This window comes from Chanos chanos, chromosome 15 (assembly GCF_902362185.1).
Source record: "Chanos chanos chromosome 15, fChaCha1.1, whole genome shotgun sequence".
NCBI lineage: Eukaryota > Metazoa > Chordata > Actinopteri > Gonorynchiformes > Chanidae > Chanos > Chanos chanos.
This window is the reverse complement of record NC_044509.1, coordinates 11044866-11062928: the sequence shown is the minus strand read 5'-3', so window position 1 is coordinate 11062928 and position 18063 is coordinate 11044866. Positions and strand designations below refer to the sequence as shown.

General features: G+C 43.1%; 1 protein-coding gene across 1 annotated transcript in view; it reads left to right on the top strand.

Annotated features, from left to right (window-relative positions):
* dchs1b (dachsous cadherin-related 1b) overlaps positions 1–14333 on the top strand; it is an 86273-nt gene extending 71940 nt beyond the window's left edge. Inside the window, exons 7-21 of the mRNA XM_030792552.1 lie at positions 171–358; positions 445–541; positions 700–857; positions 2506–3355; positions 5275–5514; positions 6358–6483; positions 6678–6887; positions 7085–7951; positions 8173–8286; positions 8526–8737; positions 8948–9099; positions 9508–9638; positions 9894–10180; positions 10718–10859; positions 11075–14333. Of these exons, the coding sequence (XP_030648412.1) occupies positions 171–358; positions 445–541; positions 700–857; positions 2506–3355; positions 5275–5514; positions 6358–6483; positions 6678–6887; positions 7085–7951; positions 8173–8286; positions 8526–8737; positions 8948–9099; positions 9508–9638; positions 9894–10180; positions 10718–10859; positions 11075–13686 (6386 nt within the window). The 3' untranslated portion in view covers positions 13687–14333. The remainder of the gene's footprint in view (positions 1–170; positions 359–444; positions 542–699; positions 858–2505; positions 3356–5274; positions 5515–6357; positions 6484–6677; positions 6888–7084; positions 7952–8172; positions 8287–8525; positions 8738–8947; positions 9100–9507; positions 9639–9893; positions 10181–10717; positions 10860–11074) is intronic.
* The last annotated feature ends 3730 nt before the right edge of the window (positions 14334–18063 follow it).

Here is an 18063-nt window from a genome sequence, read left to right as displayed (position 1 = left end):
AACACATTGTGAAAAACACTTCCTGAAGCCTTTGTTACACAACTAATCTTATGCTGGACTGGCTCCGAATTCCTGCTTTAACAGCTTGAATAGATACAGGTGTTTAAGGACATCAAAATGTAACAGGGAAAGTCTGTCTCTCTTTTCCGTGCAACTCTTTCCCTCTCCAGGGGAGATTAGTACCAGAGCAGCTCTGGATCGAGAGCTCCAGTCCAGTTACCAGCTGGTTGTGGTGGTACAAGATGGTGGAACCCCTCCCCGAAGTGCCACAGGGACAGCGCATATCACAGTTCTGGATGAAAATGATAACGCACCAACATTTAGTCACGCTCATCCCGGCAGGGAGTTACTTTTTCAGGTGAGAGAGAGAGTGAGTGAAATCATGCCTGGACTCAGTGGAGCCCAGACGAAGCAAAGGGCTTAACTGTTCTTTGTCTATTGTAGGTGCAGGAAGGCCTGCCTGCCGGCTCTCTCCTTGGGACTGTTCAGGCCAAGGACCCAGATGAGGGAGAGAATGGCGCACTTTTCTATTCTTTGTCGGGTAAGCCATTAGAGGGTCTTTTGAGTTCTTGGTCATCACCGTTCACCAGTAACAGCTGTTAAATGCCGTTTCATGTGTGATCCAGTGATTACGTCACTCCGTCAGTGTATTTATGTTTTGGATTACAGTACATTTATCTCCTCGATTCTCCTTTTCAGGCTCCAGAGCCGAACGCTTCTCTCTGAACCCAAATACCGGCGAATTGCGTTCTTCGTCTCCTCTTAGGAGAGCAGAGAAAGCTGAATACAGTTTTACTGTGACGGTGTCGGACCGTGGATCACCCCCTCATAGTACTTCTACTGTCCTGCGCATACAGGTGAGATCAATTGCTACCAGCCACATGTCATGCAGATCCGGCAGTCTCCAGTTTAAACAAATTACCATTGTATATTCCAATTCATACCAATGATTTTGACACACACACCCCCACTCCTACCCCCACCCCTAACGTTCCAGGCTACAACGTCTGTACCGTGACAAGAAAATCAACATACAAGAAAAGCGCTGTTCTTGCCAGCAAAAACAAAACTGTCATGAAAATCTTACGGCTTCCTTTTGCTTTTTTCATATGTGGAACACATTGCAACCATGGGAGCTGGCATGAACTTAACTGAGCATGTATGTCACGCAGTTTGTCAGACAGTGAAATCCTTGTTTTTTTTTTGTTTTTTTTGGTTTTTTTAGGCTAAAGTGCCACAGACGCCTTGAGGGAAAACAATAAAGCTATTCGCTATCCTTTTTTTTTTTTCTCCTTTCAATGTTCATTTAAATGTGATTTCAAAAAAGGAACAGAATGCTAATTGTCAAGTTCGCTTTTTTTTTCGCTTTCTTTCTTTCTCTCTGCCTCTGATTTCACCGGTTCTCTGTTTGTGTGACTAGGAGATTAGAGAGGGAGAATGGGAAAGGCACCTTTGTATCAAACGCTCCCATATGGGGTATGATGAGAGCCAGCTGCGGCTGACTCGGATCAGAGAGAGAGAGAAGCAGAGACCTCAGCATCACCCTGGGCACGGTAGCAGGCAACGATATGCTCGCACAAGATAACATTTCACGATAATCATATCAAGATAATATTTTGCATACCTCGGGAGAATTCCAGGCGTGGCTGCTTCGGAAGTTTCGGTATAGGCCGTAGGTCTTCGCGTGCGAGAGTTCAGACAATACCACGGGAGGTACCATCGTTTTTTTCTCTTTTTTTCCAGCTCCCCCTCCTCCTTTAATAACAGTCATCCAGCTGAGAAGAATTGAAGTATACAGCTAAATATAAGGGTTTTTTTTCCTCTCCCGGGATGGAAAAATGAAAGTCTTCACCTGTCATTTTTACGGAGACGTTCCCCTGCTTGTACTGAGAGTGCAGGGAGTAACCCCACTGAGCTTTTAAGTACAGACGTTTTCAATGCATCTTAATTGTCCTGTAATGTGCTCCATAACCTATTTGTCAAGTGTGACAGCTGCATTGCGTGTAATGTGCTGTTTCCATGGTAAAAAAAAAAAAGAAAAGAAATGAAATGAATAGGGATTTTGTGGCCTCACCACAGATTAGGGTGCTCCAAAGCTCTCCTCATCATTCGAGAGAGGTTTGAGAGTTACACACTACTGTTTTTTTTTTTATGTGTTCTTTGATACTGGTCTTCATTTCAGATAAAGAAATAACAAGGGGACCGTGTTGTGCTAGAGCCTTAAATAGCGTTAGAATCTGTTTAGTCTCATTTGCTCTTTGATCATTTCAGTGTGTTGTTTAACACTGCGTGTGTCAAAGCCTTCCTCAGTGCACATTTGTTTTGCATATGCCTAAAATGTCTGAACGCAGGCATCAAAGTAACTGTATATGGTGGACTGCATTCATTTAGGACGTGGTGAAACTGTATATTTACAAGCCCTTTGGTTTGTTTGGCCACTTGAGTCTGTCCCTTGCTGTCATATTTTTGGATCACTCACGCCATCTTTTGTTTTTCAATACATAGGTGATGAGCTCAGCCAAGATGCCCCCAAAGCCCAACACCCTCTCCATGACCCTCAACTCTGTGGAGGGAGCCAAACCAGGCTCCATCATTGGTTCAGTGAGGTCACATGACCCTAAGGATGTGACAGTGGACGGCCAGGTGACCTATTTGGTTGTGGGTGGCACGGATCACGACAGCACGTTCATGGTCGACCGTCTCACGGGTGACGTGTATTTGGCCAGGGAGTTAGATTACGAAAAGGGGGCCCACTACACCTTACAAATCGAGGTGGATGACTTCTCCAAGGCCTACCCCAGCAGTCACATAATCCAGTTAGACATCAACGTTCAGGATAGTAACGACCACGCACCGCATTTTCCACAAGATCCTGTCACCATCGTCATTCCGGAGAACATGCAGCCAGGATCTTCCATCTACGCTTTCCAAGCCACGGATAACGATGGCAGTGGACCGAACAGTGAAGTGCGTTACTCGATCCAGCACCGCTGGCCTGACAACGCGGATCTCCTCACCTTAGACCCTGTCACTGGAGTGCTAACCTTGGGTCAGGAGTTGGACCATGAGGTGACCTCGTCCCTTTTCCTGGTTGTGCGTGCCACTGACTTGGCTGTGGATGTTTCTCAGAGGCTCTGGGGCACAGTGACAGCTCGCGTCTTCATTACAGACGAGAACGATAACGCCCCCATCTTCAGCTCCCCGACTGCTGTAAGTGTGATGGAGGACCAGCCTGTGGGCTTTGTCTTACTCTACGTTATCGCTCAAGATGCGGATCAAGGAGAGAACGGCAGAGTCTCGTACCGGATCCAGACTGGAAACACTGCGGGCCAATTCAGCCTTAATCCCAACACTGGTAAGCCATTTTTTAAAGTTTCTACACCGTCTAAATGTATGTGGTCCAAACTTTCAGTGCCAAACAAAAAAAAAGGTTTTGCAAAGGAGGGTAATTTTCTTGAAGGGTTTATTTGTGAGAATGTAGTTTTATTTTGGTTAGTTAAACCACGGGTCTTTGATTCAATGTATACATATACATTAACATGAAATCCCCGCATCATCAAAGTCTTTCAATATGGCTCGCACTTAATGCCCTCTTAAAATGAGATTTCCAACCCAAATGGACTTGCCAGCTGGAAAACCTTTTTTATGCCCTTCATGTCAAATGGTTTATGAATTAATGTGGTTTGATATGTCATTTCTGTTTTAAATCAGGCCTTTTGCTATATATATTGCAGTTGGAGAAATCACTGTTAAGAGCGCAATTTTAGCTCACAGTGAGTGGTAATGAGCTGATATTGACCAGGCCCATGGGATTAGCTTTTAAATAGTATTTTGAAAATGTTGCAAGGAGGTCTGGGCAGTAAACTTCGACAGACATTAAGTGCAAAAGCAGAGCTTCTGAATATATAGTAGCAGAGCGGAAGCTGACTTAAACATCTCGCTGACGTGTTTAAAGCTGAAGCGTGTTTGGTGAAACATATAAATAAAACCTTAGAACTCACACAAACTTCTCACAAACACAACAGTAATGTAACACGGTCAAAGAGTGGAGCAGGATCTCATGACAAACCCTAAGGGAAGGCTTACCTCAGGCAACCCTCAGGCACTCCAGCTGATGATGGAACTGCAGAGAGAGGCTGACATTGGAAAGGTGGAGAAACCTCTTTGCTTTGGCCTGTTCCACTCGAAGTAAAAACACTTTGTCTTGAAGAAATATTATCTTAAGACGAGAAAGAGTATAGAATGAAGTGGTTCATAAAAATCTGGTGTCTAGTATATAACAGGCTTCTGTGGTTAGCTATTATAAGTAGTAATTGAATTGCAAAAGTTTTAGACCATTAAAGGCTTTTCAAAGTTTCTTGACTTCTGTGTCACGTGGTATGAGTGTGTCCATGTACGTGTGTGTGTGTGTGTGCGTGTGTGTGTGTGTGTGTGTAAGTGCATATTCATGTGTGATTTTTTTCATGTGGGAGAGGATAGGGAATGTTTAAACCAGACTGCTCTCATGGATGTTAAAGCCAAACTTCGAGTATGTTTACAATTTTTTACACTGTGGAAAACACAAGGTGAAGCCAAAATGGTTGTTTTTATAGCACTTCCAGGCATCTAAATAGTGTCGCTCTTTCAGGTACGCAGACCAAAGAATAGGAAATTTTTTTTATTTAAACAAAGTGCTTAAATCTTAACCTTACATGGCCTTGTACTCCAAACAATCAGTTTGCTCCATTTTCCTTGGTTTATTAACACAGTAGAGGAATAAAGCTCTGTGCTTGTGTGAGTAAACTGTTCAGAGTTTCAGAGAAGCCACAAAAGCAGGTAAGCCCTTGACCTGGTATTTAAGGTATCCTTGAAAATGAAGAAGTATTTATATTAATGTATTACAAAGTGCAACGTCTACACAATAAACTGCGCAGACGTAGGTTTAAATCCGTTCATTTTTTTCTCCCTGTGAAGTCTCTAATTCTAGAAGTTAATTACAAACCCATTAGATCTAAATACACAGCAAATTCACCAGTGTTAAATTAACTTCAGGAGTGTTTACATTGTCTTGCACTGTTCCAGATTAGGACAGTATAAACAGACTCAGCGTTAACTTAACACTGGCGACTTTGCTGAGTAGCTTTGAAACAGCATGTGTTTTTGAATGTGTTCTTTGATAAGTGTCTTCCGGTGGCCGTGGTTTTCTTGCACTCACCAGCTCTGTATAAGTTAGGACTGGGCCAGGCTAAATAAAATAAGCATTGTTTTATCCCATTTCCTTGCCCTCTGTCCCAGGTTCCCTTTCCATCCTCAAAGCCCTGGACCGAGAATTACAAGACAGCTACAATTTGACTATAGTCGCTGAGGATCACGGGACACCCCAGCACTCCACCACCCAGGTGTTGTCCATCCAAGTCATTGACGTCAACGATGAAGCACCATGGTTTCAGAAGAGTGAATTTGAGGCTCAGATTCTGGAGAATCAGCAGGCGGGAACCACCCTCCTCACTGTCTCTGCTTCAGACCGGGATCAAGGTGAGACGCTCTGAGCTGAACGGTCACAGACATGATGGCGCCGATGTACAGTCAAATGCCGAAAATATTTTGTTGTTGTTGTTGTTGTTGTTAATGTGCACTTTTGTGCTGAATAAAAGAGAGGAATGCACTGTACTGGTGGTGCACTGTTAGACAGCAGCATTAATAACTGCTGCAGAGGAGGAATTTTGGGTTCAGTCTCTCATGCTTAGTCGAACCATATGAAACAGAGATTATAAAAAGTCTCTCCAGGAGCTATTAGTGAAGTAAACAGGTAAGGGTGCCAAAGCTCTCTTACTTTGCACGCTATCTGTATCGCTGATGCCAGAGAGAGAGAGAGAGAGAAAGAGTGAGAAATAGAGTTAGCGCCAACTGGTTAAAGCGCAAACAGAATTGCAAATGAAACATATGATATGCTTAATCATCCAATCAAAAGCTTGTAATACTGTGTTTGTGTAAGGTCTTGGCCAATTATGCTTTAGTTAAAATGGAAAGGAATTGTCTTAAACCACATAGCCTGTGAGAAGCAGAATTAATGAATGAATCATTGTAGAGCAGTGTTACACTGTATCAGACATGAGTCAAATAATTAGAAATTTTCAAAGGCTGGGCTCTGTCCCAATTCCCAATGCTCCATTTCCTTGTGACCTTGCACTTTTAATTAACATGATAAATAGCAGTTTTAATGAAGACTCCATAAGGAAGTTCGTGTTGATGTTTGTCTGATGTTGCTTTGACATATTCAGTCCTGTCAGAATTTTAGTAACTTGAGCAGAAAAGACCAGAAGTACACTGTATTAGTCTTTAAATTTATTTCTGTATATCTGTCATTCTGTCTCCCAGGCACAAATGGACAGGTTACCTATGGAGGCGTGAGTGAGGATGGGTTTATCATTAATCCAGATACAGGAGCCATTTCCGTGACCAAAGCTCTGGACAGGGAGGTTCAAAGTATCTACACCTTGACAGGTATCACACAATACTTCTCCTCTGTCCTCAACAGCTACACCACAGGCATCTCCTCAGGATCAGTTTGGTAGAGGTGTTTAAAAAATTGTCTATCACTTGCATTCAAATAGGGATCAATGTTCAAAATTCATTTCTTGTGTCACTTTTTATTTCTGTGTTATCACGTCATTTCCCTTTCTTGTGCACTCTCACAGTCTATGCTAAAGATGGAGGCATGCCACCCAATTTTGCCAAGGCCACGGTTCGTATCATTGTGCTGGATGAGAATGACAATGCCCCTGCCTTTGGGAGGGTCCTTTATAACCTAGAGGTCCCTGAGAATCAGCAGCCCGTGGAGCTATTCACAGTCAGAGCCACCGACAAAGACACGGGAGACAGCGGCAGACTGGAGTACAGGATCCTGGGTAGGACTTTTGTACTGAGCTAGTAAGACAAAATGTGGTCTATAAAGCATCCTCTCCATGCTCAAGATTTCAATTTTGCAAGATCTTAAGTCTTTTTAGGTCCAACATTAAGCTTGTTTCACTGAGGGGTTGAAAAAAGATATTAGTGGATGTACGAATTTTTAAGGATTATTTATTTTGTTTTTTTCTTTCTGTAGCTGGAGATCGCGACGGTGACTTCCAGTTGGACAGCACTTCAGGTGTTCTGTCCACTTCTCACGCCCTGGACAGAGAGAGGAAAGGCAGCTATAACTTGGTTGTGGTGGCCCAAGATCATGGAACTCCTCCGCTCAGCAGTTCTACCACTGTGGAAATCACTGTCTTGGATGTCAATGACAACAGCCCCAAGTTTGATAGCAGTACCTACTCCATAGAAGTCTCAGAAGATGCTGCAGTTGGCTCTCTGGTACTGGACGTGACAGCCACGGATGCAGACGAGGGCCAAAATGGTAAAGTCCTCTACTTCCTGAGCCATGAAGCCCACGGGGCATTCACTGTGGATCCAGACACAGGTCGAATTGTCACAGCTGCGCCACTAGACCGCGAGAAACGGGCCTCTTATAGCTTCCAGGTGTGCGCTGTTGACCTGTCCCCATCTATGCCCAGAAACACCACTGCCCAGGTGACCGTCACCATTCTGGATGTGAATGACAACGCACCCTTCTTCATCCAGGACCCTCTCATCATCAATGTGTCCAGTGGGGGTGTGTCAACCCATCAGGTCGTGGCTACTATGAGAGCTGAGGACAAAGACTTTGGGGCCAACGGGTCAGTGTACTATCGTTTCGCCACTCCGGTCCGAGGCTTCACCATCAACTCTCTGACAGGGGAGATCCAGGCTATGGAAGCACTTCGGAGCCTCACTCAGTCCCAACGCACCCTTATTGTGGAAGCCATGGACCAAGGCAGCCCCGCCCAGTCCTCCCTGGGGGTGGTGATCATTTATGTAAGGGAGCAGGATTACACAGGCATTCGTTTCTCGCGGACCGCCAGAGACGTCAACATCCAGGAGAATGCAGCCAAAGGTCAGTGACAGCCAGAGGAGGTACTTATTGTGTGTTATTAAAAAAAGAATTTAAACTTATACTCAACAAAACTTTGATGTGTACACCAGCTGAATTGTCACACAGTTGGCAAACATACACATCGCCATATGAAAAGCACTGAGATTATTGATTGAAATTCAGCATGTCAGGTTTCGTTAAAGTGACTGTGTAGTGCTGACACTGTGTTTTTTGTCCTTTAGGCACAGCTGTGGCACACGCACAGGCCCAATACCCAGACGGCTCACGCAAAGGCATCACGTACAGCATCTTCAGTGGAAACAGACAGCAGTCATTTAGCATCAGCTCCAACACTGGTGAGTTATTTGGTTAAAGCTAGGCTTCTGTTAACGACACAACTGAAATACATAAAGATTATTACAAACTGTCAGTGGGTCATCATCAGTCAACGTAAGCCTATACACATTAAGGGGAAAAAACAATGATTAATTTAAAATGAAACAGAGTAAGAGATTAACATATCTGGTTAATTTGCTATTACATTCAGTAAACCCCTCTGAGTTATTCCTGAATTGTCTCCTTTTTTGTTCCTTAGGTGAGATCTGGGTACAGAGCTCCAACGGCCTAGATTTTGAGGACACCCCAAGACTCCGCCTAGTGGTCAAGGCTGAAACTGCATCCTCCAGCTCTTTCATGGCCATAAACCTCATTCTGCAAGATGTCAATGACAACTTGCCTCGCTTCCAACTGCAGAACTACGTGGCGTACATGCGTGAAGCACAGGGCTATGACCTCCCCATCATACAGGTAAGAGATCCACGTTCAAAACAGCAACACAATAATGTCAGCTGGTGTGAATTTAAAACAAAGTACCCAGAGCATCAGAAAAGAAGAAAACATCAAGATATTTTCAACACTTCTTATGTGATATATTGATATCTTTATTGGCTTGATGAAGCCGTATTTCTCTCTCTTTGTAATTCTTAAAAAAAAAAAAAATGAACTCACTTTCTCTAGGTTGTGGCTGAGGATGTAGACCAGGGCCAGAATGGTCAGGTGACCTACTCCATCCAATCATCTAGCATGAGTGGCCTCTTTAAGATTGATCCCCTGACCGGCAGCGTCACCACGGCAGCCATTATGGACCGAGAGATCTGGACGCATACCAAGTGAGTGTGGTGTGTTTGGCAGGCCAGTGAAGTCGTTGCTCTGCAGGGCTTTTATTCCCTGCTCTGTGGAACGTGAAAACCCTCTCAGTGCATGGTGTTATCGCTCGGTGTGCTGTGTTTAGGACCTTGCAGCTTTTCCCATGTGTTTTGTTTCAGAAGTGCTCCCCTGATTCCTATCATGCTGTGTGGTTTTCATTTCCCACATTTTTGGGTCTGCTGGTGTTTTTGGAGCCTTTATTCTCTTGCCCTGTTGAAAATTGAAGCAGTGTTTTGCTTTTGTTTTGGTTTTTTTGGGGTTTTTTTTGGAGATGTCCCCAAAAAATGTGAAGTCAGAATGAAAGGAAATTTTGCAGAATAAAAGTGTCTGGAGTCATACTTCAGCATTGATATCTACCCATGTTTCAACAGGTTGGTCATTACGGCAACAGATCGTGGCAACCCCAAGCTAGCCGGCTCAGCTACCCTCACAGTGATCATAGTCGATCTGAACGACAACAGTCCCACAATCCCTCTGCCACGGGAAGTGCGAGTAGCCGAGAGTGAGTGACCTAATTGCTGACCCTCCATCTCTGCCCTCTCAGATTATGAATCATAATCAGAGCACTCACTCTTAGTCATAACAGTCTTTCACTTCTCATTACTTCAGTTACAGCCACCTTTTTAAACTGCTCAGTGCTGCTCTTCACTCACTAAGTTACTGTTGCCATATGATAGTTATTAAATGCACATTTCTGTACCTGTTTTTCTTCACCTTTCACTCTGTGACAGTGTGTTATGTCTCTGCCTTCCTCCAGACTCACTTATCGGCACAGAGATCACCTTGGTAACAGGAAACGATGTGGACTCGGGCCCAGCACTGTCTTACTCCCTCCATCTAGATGCGTCTTCGCAAGGCAAGTTTGACATCCACCGCTACAATGGGCGTGTGTCCCTGACTGCCCCATTGGACTTTGAAGAGAGGACCTGGTACACGTTGACCATCCGAGCCTCTGATTCCAAACACCAGAGTGAGGCCAACCTCACAGTGCTGGTGGAGGACGTGAATGACAATGCACCTACGTTTACACAGGATCTGTATCAGGTAACACTTTACATCTACTGAGTACAGGTGATATTTTTTCAGTTGTATTCTATCCTGGGGACATTATGGTAATAGTCTGTGAGAGTCTAATATGTTTTCAGTGCTACAAAGGCATCTTTCTGTCAGCGCAGAGCATAATTTCTTTGAGAAACTGTAAATTATTTCAGGAACTGAACTGTAAAAATTGTTAAAAGTGCCTTTCAGCACTTCTCTTGAGCATTTTGGAGTTTCACATTCTACTGAATTAGGGTTAAATAAATTAGCTGAACATGGTTTCTTCACAAGATACACTCATATACAACTCATATCTCCACATTAATAAAAGTTTAATACTTCAGTGCCACATTATTGTGAACTAAGACTTTTTATTTAATTCATTACACCCTTGAGTGTCACCATGAAAGTCATGAAACAGACCATGAAACTTAAATAGGAAAAAAGATTAAGATTAAAATAAGAGCTTTCTTTGATTGTATTCTTCTGGTATCAAATCAAACACCAGAGTATGCCATAGAAAATACTGTTTTGGTTTCCTAGGTAACACTGTTGGAGCATTCTCCACCAGGCAGTCCTGTTGTCACAGTGACTGCTACTGATCGAGACTCGGGTGAGAATGGAAGGGTCACTTACCGAGTGATGTCAGCAACCAGAGAAGGCTTTTACATTGATCCCAGAAACGGTATGGAGTATAACCTAGTAATATTTACATAATATTATGGTAACAGCTGTGATAATATGGTAAAATGATAACATAATATGGTAACAGCTGTGGCCAAGTGATTTGTTTGCAACGAAATTGACAGCAGTATTAATCTAATGCAATTGTTTTGCTAATTAAATGTAATCACATAAAATCAACTAATTGTTTTGATCTCCTTTTGTTTTACTTGGAAGGCACATTGTTTATCAACCACAAAGCGGAGTTCGATCCTGAGCGTCCTTCAGTAAGTGTGATCATTGAGGCTCGAGATGGAGGAACTCCAGCCCTATCCTCCATTGCCACTGTCCAGGTTCAGCTGACAGATGTCAACGACAATGTTCCAATGTTCCACCAGTCAGAGTACAGAGCCACTGTATCAGAGGACCAGCTTCCTGGGGCCACCATCTTGACCTTGGAGGCAGTAGATGGAGACTTATCACAGGAAAATGCTGGTTTTGATTTTGCCATTGCAAGTGGCAACGTGGGGAATGCCTTTCAGATCGAGAGCAGTGTGCGCTTCATAGAGGGGCATGGTTTCCAGACAGTGGGTACCCTGATTTTGGCTGAGATGCTTGATTTTGAAGCACTGTCAAGTTATAACCTCACAATTGTTGTGTCTGATCGTGGTGTACCTCAGCGTAGCTCCAGTGTTCCAGCCGTAATCACTGTTCAAGATGTCAATGACAACCCTCCTGTCTTCAGCCGTTCTGACTATACTGTCACTCTTAGTGAGGGGGCAGCAGCTGGCACTGAGATCTTACGGCTGTCTGCTGCAGACCCAGACTCGGCGCCCAATGCAGAGATCCGGTACAGCATCAGCTCTGGAAATGAGATGGAGCTCTTCTTGGTAGATCAGTGGACTGGAGCAGTAAGGCTGCAGCGGCCACTCGACCGTGAAAGTCAATCATCTCATGTGGTTATTGTGCAAGCCTCAGATGGCCATGGCCATTTTGCTTTAGCTCCTGTAAGCGTGGAAGTGAAAGACGTCAATGATAACAGGCCTTATTTCCCACTTCAGACTATGACAGCAAGCGTTCGTGAAAACCAGCCACCTAATTCTGCTGTGACAGTTTTACACGCTATTGACTATGACACTGGTGTCTACGGTCAGCTAAAATATTTCATGATGGACAGATCTGGTTTAGGAAAGGATAACTTCATTGTTGACCAGAACTCTGGGGAGGTGCGTGCTAAACAGACCTTTGACTTTGAGAAGGTGAGCTCCTTCAACTTTATTGCCTTGGCTGTGGATGCAGGAAACAACTCTGCTACAGTTACAGTACAAGTGTTTGTCACAGGAGAAGATGAATATGACCCACTCTTTACTACTACAGAGTTCTCCTTCGAGGTTCCTGAGGGGGCTAAGAAAGGCCAGAGTATTGGTCAAGTGCAAGCTAGCGATGAAGATGGTGGAGTAGATGGAATTGTCCTCTACTCCTTTGTCAACAACTCTCCTTATTTCGATGTCAACAAGACCACAGGCGTGATCTTCCTAAAGATGGACAGCTCTGGAAGCCACAGTGGCAGTAGTCGCTCCAAAAGAGAGACTCGCCTTATGACCCTGGATGTAACAGCCCACAGTCCCTTGGAAACATCTCGAGTTGCAACTGCCCAGCTCACGATCGATGTCACTAATACCTCTTTTGGATTAGTACAAGACCTTAACATCCTCCTTGTTAGCATCATTGCAGTCTCCCTGGGGGTTATTGTCATTTTAATAATAATTGCTGTGGCCCTGTATGTGGTGAAATCTAAGCGCAGGAGGAAAGGGAAAGAATCAGGAAACAGGGCTGTTGCTTCAGGAACAGCATTACAAAAGTTGGATGAATCCAAATCCGCTGGAGGTGAAAGGATCTACCATCAGACTTTGCCTGGGTATGCTGGTGACCAGGGAGGGACAGTTGCCACATCCTATCCTAGAGGTGGTTCTTTGGACCCCTCCCATTCCAGCGGTAGAGGCTCAGCTGAAGCAGCAGAGGATGATGAGATCCGGATGATCAACGAATATCCAAGAGTGGCCAGCATCACCTCCTCCATGCAGGAGCACATTTCTGCTCGAGGACCTGACTCAGGCATCCAGCAAGACGCAGACCAGCTCTCTGACATCTCCTGTGAGCCTGGACCTTTAGACGCCAGCCAGTGGTTCAAAGGCAAAAAGCTGGGGAGCCTTAGTGGTACCCTACTCTCTGGCCAGCTCCCCGTCTACAGGGATGAAGGCGGTGGTTACCTAGGAGTGGGACGAGGTCTTAACATCTCCCATCAGAAAGATTACGCCTTCCCTGAAGATGGCAAACCATCAGTAGACGGCTCTCTCACAGCCATTGTGGCAAGTGATGAGGAGTTACGAGGCAGCTACAACTGGGATTACCTGCTCAACTGGTGTCCACAGTTCCAGCCTCTGGCCAATGTCTTTACTGAGATTGCCCGACTAAAAGATGAGAGCATACAACCAAACAACCCACGACGACCTTTCCAGCCAAAACCGAAGACAGAACCCAAGCCCAGAATTGATCCACCTCCTCTCATCACCTCAGTGGCTCACCCAGGAGCTAAGTCTGTACCGCCTAAGCCCGCTATCGGAAGGACGTTTCCACACCTTTCGTCCCTACGGCGTTCCCCCATCAGTCATGAGGGCTCCATCTCTTCGGCAGCCATGTCGCCAAGTTTCTCCCCCTCCCTGTCTCCACTAGCTGCAAGATCACCAGCTGTTTCTCCTTTTGGTGTCACACAAGGTCCCTCGGCCTCCATGATCAGTTCTACAGAACACTCTTTGGAGCAAAGTGAGGAGGCTGAGATGAGGATCTAATATTGCTGGACCCAGTTTTCCGGAAGCCGCATCCTTGTGTCGGTCAAGTTGGTTTCCTTTTGTGAACATGCAGACAATGTCTCTGCGTAAAAAGATAATGGGATGGAAAAGACCCTTACTTTGGAGGTCATTGTGACGCAGGTCTCTGATAACGGTAAAGGGTTACAAAAGTGCGTACCATTGTGGAATTGACAATACCCTTTTGTCAGAGCTGCCTTAGTTTTTTTTTTTTATGTCTGAGCATTTCTGTGTTGTTTTGTGTCACCTCGCTGGCTGGCCAGGGAGATAAGGATTAAGTATTCTTTTGTTTCTAATGTTGACGGCTTTTGAAACTCTTCCAGTGGTGTACTGAGCCTGTTCAAAATGGCTGCTATCACCCCTCACATAGGACCTCTTTAATAAATGCACATTGTTGTGAAACGAGAACTCTCGGTTCTTAGACTGAACTTTTATTTGGACACCATATGCAGACTATGGATGGAAGCTGATGAAACACTTTTTCCATGCATCATATATTTTTAAGGACTTTTTGTTTCTGGTGAAAAAAAATACTCAAGTGAAGAGGCTCACATTACATTGTATTTACGTAGTGTTAATGTATATATGTATGTATGCTAGTTACAGTACATATGTCAAACTGTATAGTTTTTAGGATCACCATTTTTATTGTTTGTTGATTCTTGGTATCTGTAATGTGAATGTGACTGAAAAAATATTGTGTTTTGATAATTATTTATATATATAAAAAGGAAAATGTTGAGAACTTCAAAAAAATGGAGAACCCATTTTGTGTAATGCTGTATTAAATATTTTTTGTTTTTCTTCCAACATCTTAGCAAAGCTTTTTTTTTTTAAGAAGCTTTGACATAGCCAAATATGATGGCGTAGGCCTTTATAGACTTTTGAAATTGTGAGAGACTTTTATTCATGTGGTCAACTTTCATATGAAATGCCAACAACAAAAGCACACTAGCCCCCAATGTTATATACTTGCTTTTTTCTGAGCTTAAGAAAGAGACGTTTCCATTTGTCAACACGTTACTGTTCCTGTTGAAGGGAAAATCACTCACATCACATCACTCAAGTATATGAACAATGATTTTCACTGAAGTGCTTCCAGGTTGGCCAAAGTTTCGGTGATATTATTCTTCTCTCTCTCTGGAGAGTAGGACATGTTGAACTTTGAGACTGGTGCTGATCTGTTGGACTGGACTCACTTTCGGGTTTTTGGATGTCATTCGTTTGAGGCCATTTTTAGACATTTATAGACACTTATTGTTAAGAGGAAGCTTTACAAACTGAAGTGACCTGACTCCGCCTACTCTTGTATACTCTGCTCTGAGTGGACAGCAAATCAGATGTCCTCTTATAGACGGAGGATTTATTCGCTACCTCTGATGCATGTCTGATACCAACACTGCCTCAAACTGTAACAACCCCTTTGTTTTATAAGCGTAACTACAGATGCAAAAAAAAAAAAAAAAAAAAAAAGAAAGAAAAGAAAAAAGGACTGACATTTTTACATTGTGTCCCAGCCAGTTTGGTCGAATGAACCTCAGAACTTGGAAAGCATCCACTCAAGAGCAAGTCAGAGACTGTTGCCAATGTTGTGGCACAATAGTAGAAATCATCTGTAGCTTCAACATATATTTAAAGGAACCATTAAATTCCTACTGACTTAAAAAAAAAAAAGAAAAAAAAACCTGAGTCATTTTCTTTTGTCTGAATTTTTGAATCTAGACCTGGCACAAGACTTTAAAAGCAATTGAAGTGTAGCGGAGGCCTAATCATCTGACTGTTAGAGGTCAGCATCAAATTTGTCCCTCATTAAAAAGCTATTTGCCTTATGTGTTCCTCTTGCTTAGACTGTATCTGGTTTTTAAGTCATTTTCAACCAAGACAAAAGGGTGTGCCCAAGATAGATACCTACTGCATCCATAAATCATTGGTAATCATACACACATCAAAACTCCCAAAGAAAAACATAGCAAAGGATATGCAACATGCAGCCAAATGACCACAGTCGATGAAATCAGCACAGACTGAAGTATTAGTTTGTTTCAGCATTTTCTCATTACATCAACTAGAGTTGAGATTAACCCAGTAGTCTTATCCCTACCTCTACCTGTGGTTCATGCCAAATACAGGTGAAGAGGGAAGTTCACCCTTTTTGTCATATGGACTCATCCTATGAACATTTGTTAGCTATGTCAGATGTTGATTTTTTTTTTTCAAACATTGTTTAGTTCTATTTTTATTTTTTCTGCAAAATTCTCATTCATCGTAATGACCTCTAACAGAATAAAAAACTGTGCTATTGTCAGTTCCACAGTGAATTTCCAAATAAACATTTAGAATGTTTAATACCAGAACAGGCTCTTCTGGATGATATATGTTCTTGCAGATTCTGTTCTCATTCATCCTCACAGGAGGTGGGACAAAACAGCATCTTTCTGACTGCTGGTTTTTAAAACAGTATATAAAGACGCTTCTGTTTTTTCCACTAATTAAAGCACATAAAAGCCATGTGATGTATTTACTGGACTTCAAAATGTAAACAACAACAACAACAACAAAAATTCACTGCTGAATAATGGTCCACTGAAATAATGCATCAGAAAAATTGCACTGACAATTTAATTACCAAGAGGCAATTGTCAAAATGAGCCCATATGCCAAAAATGGTGAACTTCCCCTTTAATGTTGATCTATCTTTGTAATCACTAGATGTTTCTGTCATATGGCAGGCAGGCGGGCTATTTACATAGCTGTGTGAGGATTTCTGCTCCATTTGTTGACAAGAGTGTTCCATGCAATGTTTTTCTGTTGTTCAAATGGAATGTTTTGAGTATCAGATGATTTGAATTCATGATTTGAGGAAACTAGAGAGCATGATTGAACTTTCTGTGTGAAGGTATCCACTGTTACTTTGTTCACATAATGTAAAGGCTCTTTTTGTCCAGCATGTAGTAACTAGTATTTCCCTCCATCAAAAGCAAATGAGGAAATGTTTGATGAAACTTTTTTTCACTCTTAACGTGAAATGTTTTTTTTTTCTTTACCATGGTGGTTTAGTGAGGAGAATTGCCTTTAACTAATCTGAGAAACTTGAGTAAAACAGCCTTGACTCATCTAGTATAAAATGACAGCACTTACTATCACCATGTTTGTCTGACTTAAATGCCTGTACAGCTGTGCACATAACATTTCATAGCAGTTCTCTCTCTCTCTCTCTCTCTCTCTCTCTCTGTCCCACTGGATCTCCAAAGCAAGAGCTGCCAAACCCTCTCCAGCTGAGAGGCTGTTTTTGGCCAGAGCTCAGCTCTCCTGCATCTATGTGTGTCAAACAAATTTATACTCAGCAGTGATATGAAGAAATATGTGTTTCGTTTGCTTTTACAGCGAGAGTCATCCAGGCTCAATCCCTATTTGCATAAAGACACTCTTATTTGTTCTCTGTGAACACTACACGTTCACCCTTCACAGCTAACCTATACTGATATAAACATACCAGTCTGTTCATCCTCTATAACTTACAGATTCAGAATGTAAGTCAGCCCTACAAATGCTATGATCTCGCTCTAAACAGCTGTACCAGTGTACAAGCATGGTTGGACTTGGCATAGTGGAAAATGTAAGCATGTACCAAAGGGAACCTTCCCCCATATGCAACTCAGTGTGTACAAATCAGGAATGCTGCCTTCTGTGAGCTCACGATTGCACCTGCTTCCTTTTCAGCTTCAATCACTGGCAAATACACTAGACTCCTCCTCATTTTTATATGCCCCATGTTGAATATTACTTTCAAAAAGAACGCTCGCGGAGAGACATATTGGACAGACATATTGAATTAGAATTAGTCTCAAGTCAAAGGAAAAGATACATTAGTATTGTAAAGGGGATTTGTAGGGGAGGAGGGGGGAAGAGTGGAGAAGCTCTGGATTGCTTTCCCTTTAAATCAAAGGGACTGGTTTACTATCTCGCATCAAAAGGGGTTCTGGCCACGCTCATCACAACAATCTGGTGGGAACAGAGAGCTGGTGGGAACAGCGTACTATCATCGTCTTACCAACAGCTTGGTCCGTACCTTCAACCCCAGCACATACCCCCAACCTCCGTGTAAGCAGCTAGTGATGACAAGGTTGTATGACAGGGTTAAATGGAGCAAACTGATTTCCTGTAATGCCCACTTCATGTAAATATGATGTCTGAATGGATTTTCTTCTCATTACATAAGTTTTGCGGTTTATTTGGTCATCAGTCGTTTAGCAACTAAGTCAGAGGAATAGAGGAACGTTTTGGTATATTGTCCGTTGTTGTTTGGATGAGATGAAGGAAACTATACGAAGTGTATCTTCTTCCAAGGAGATAACCTCC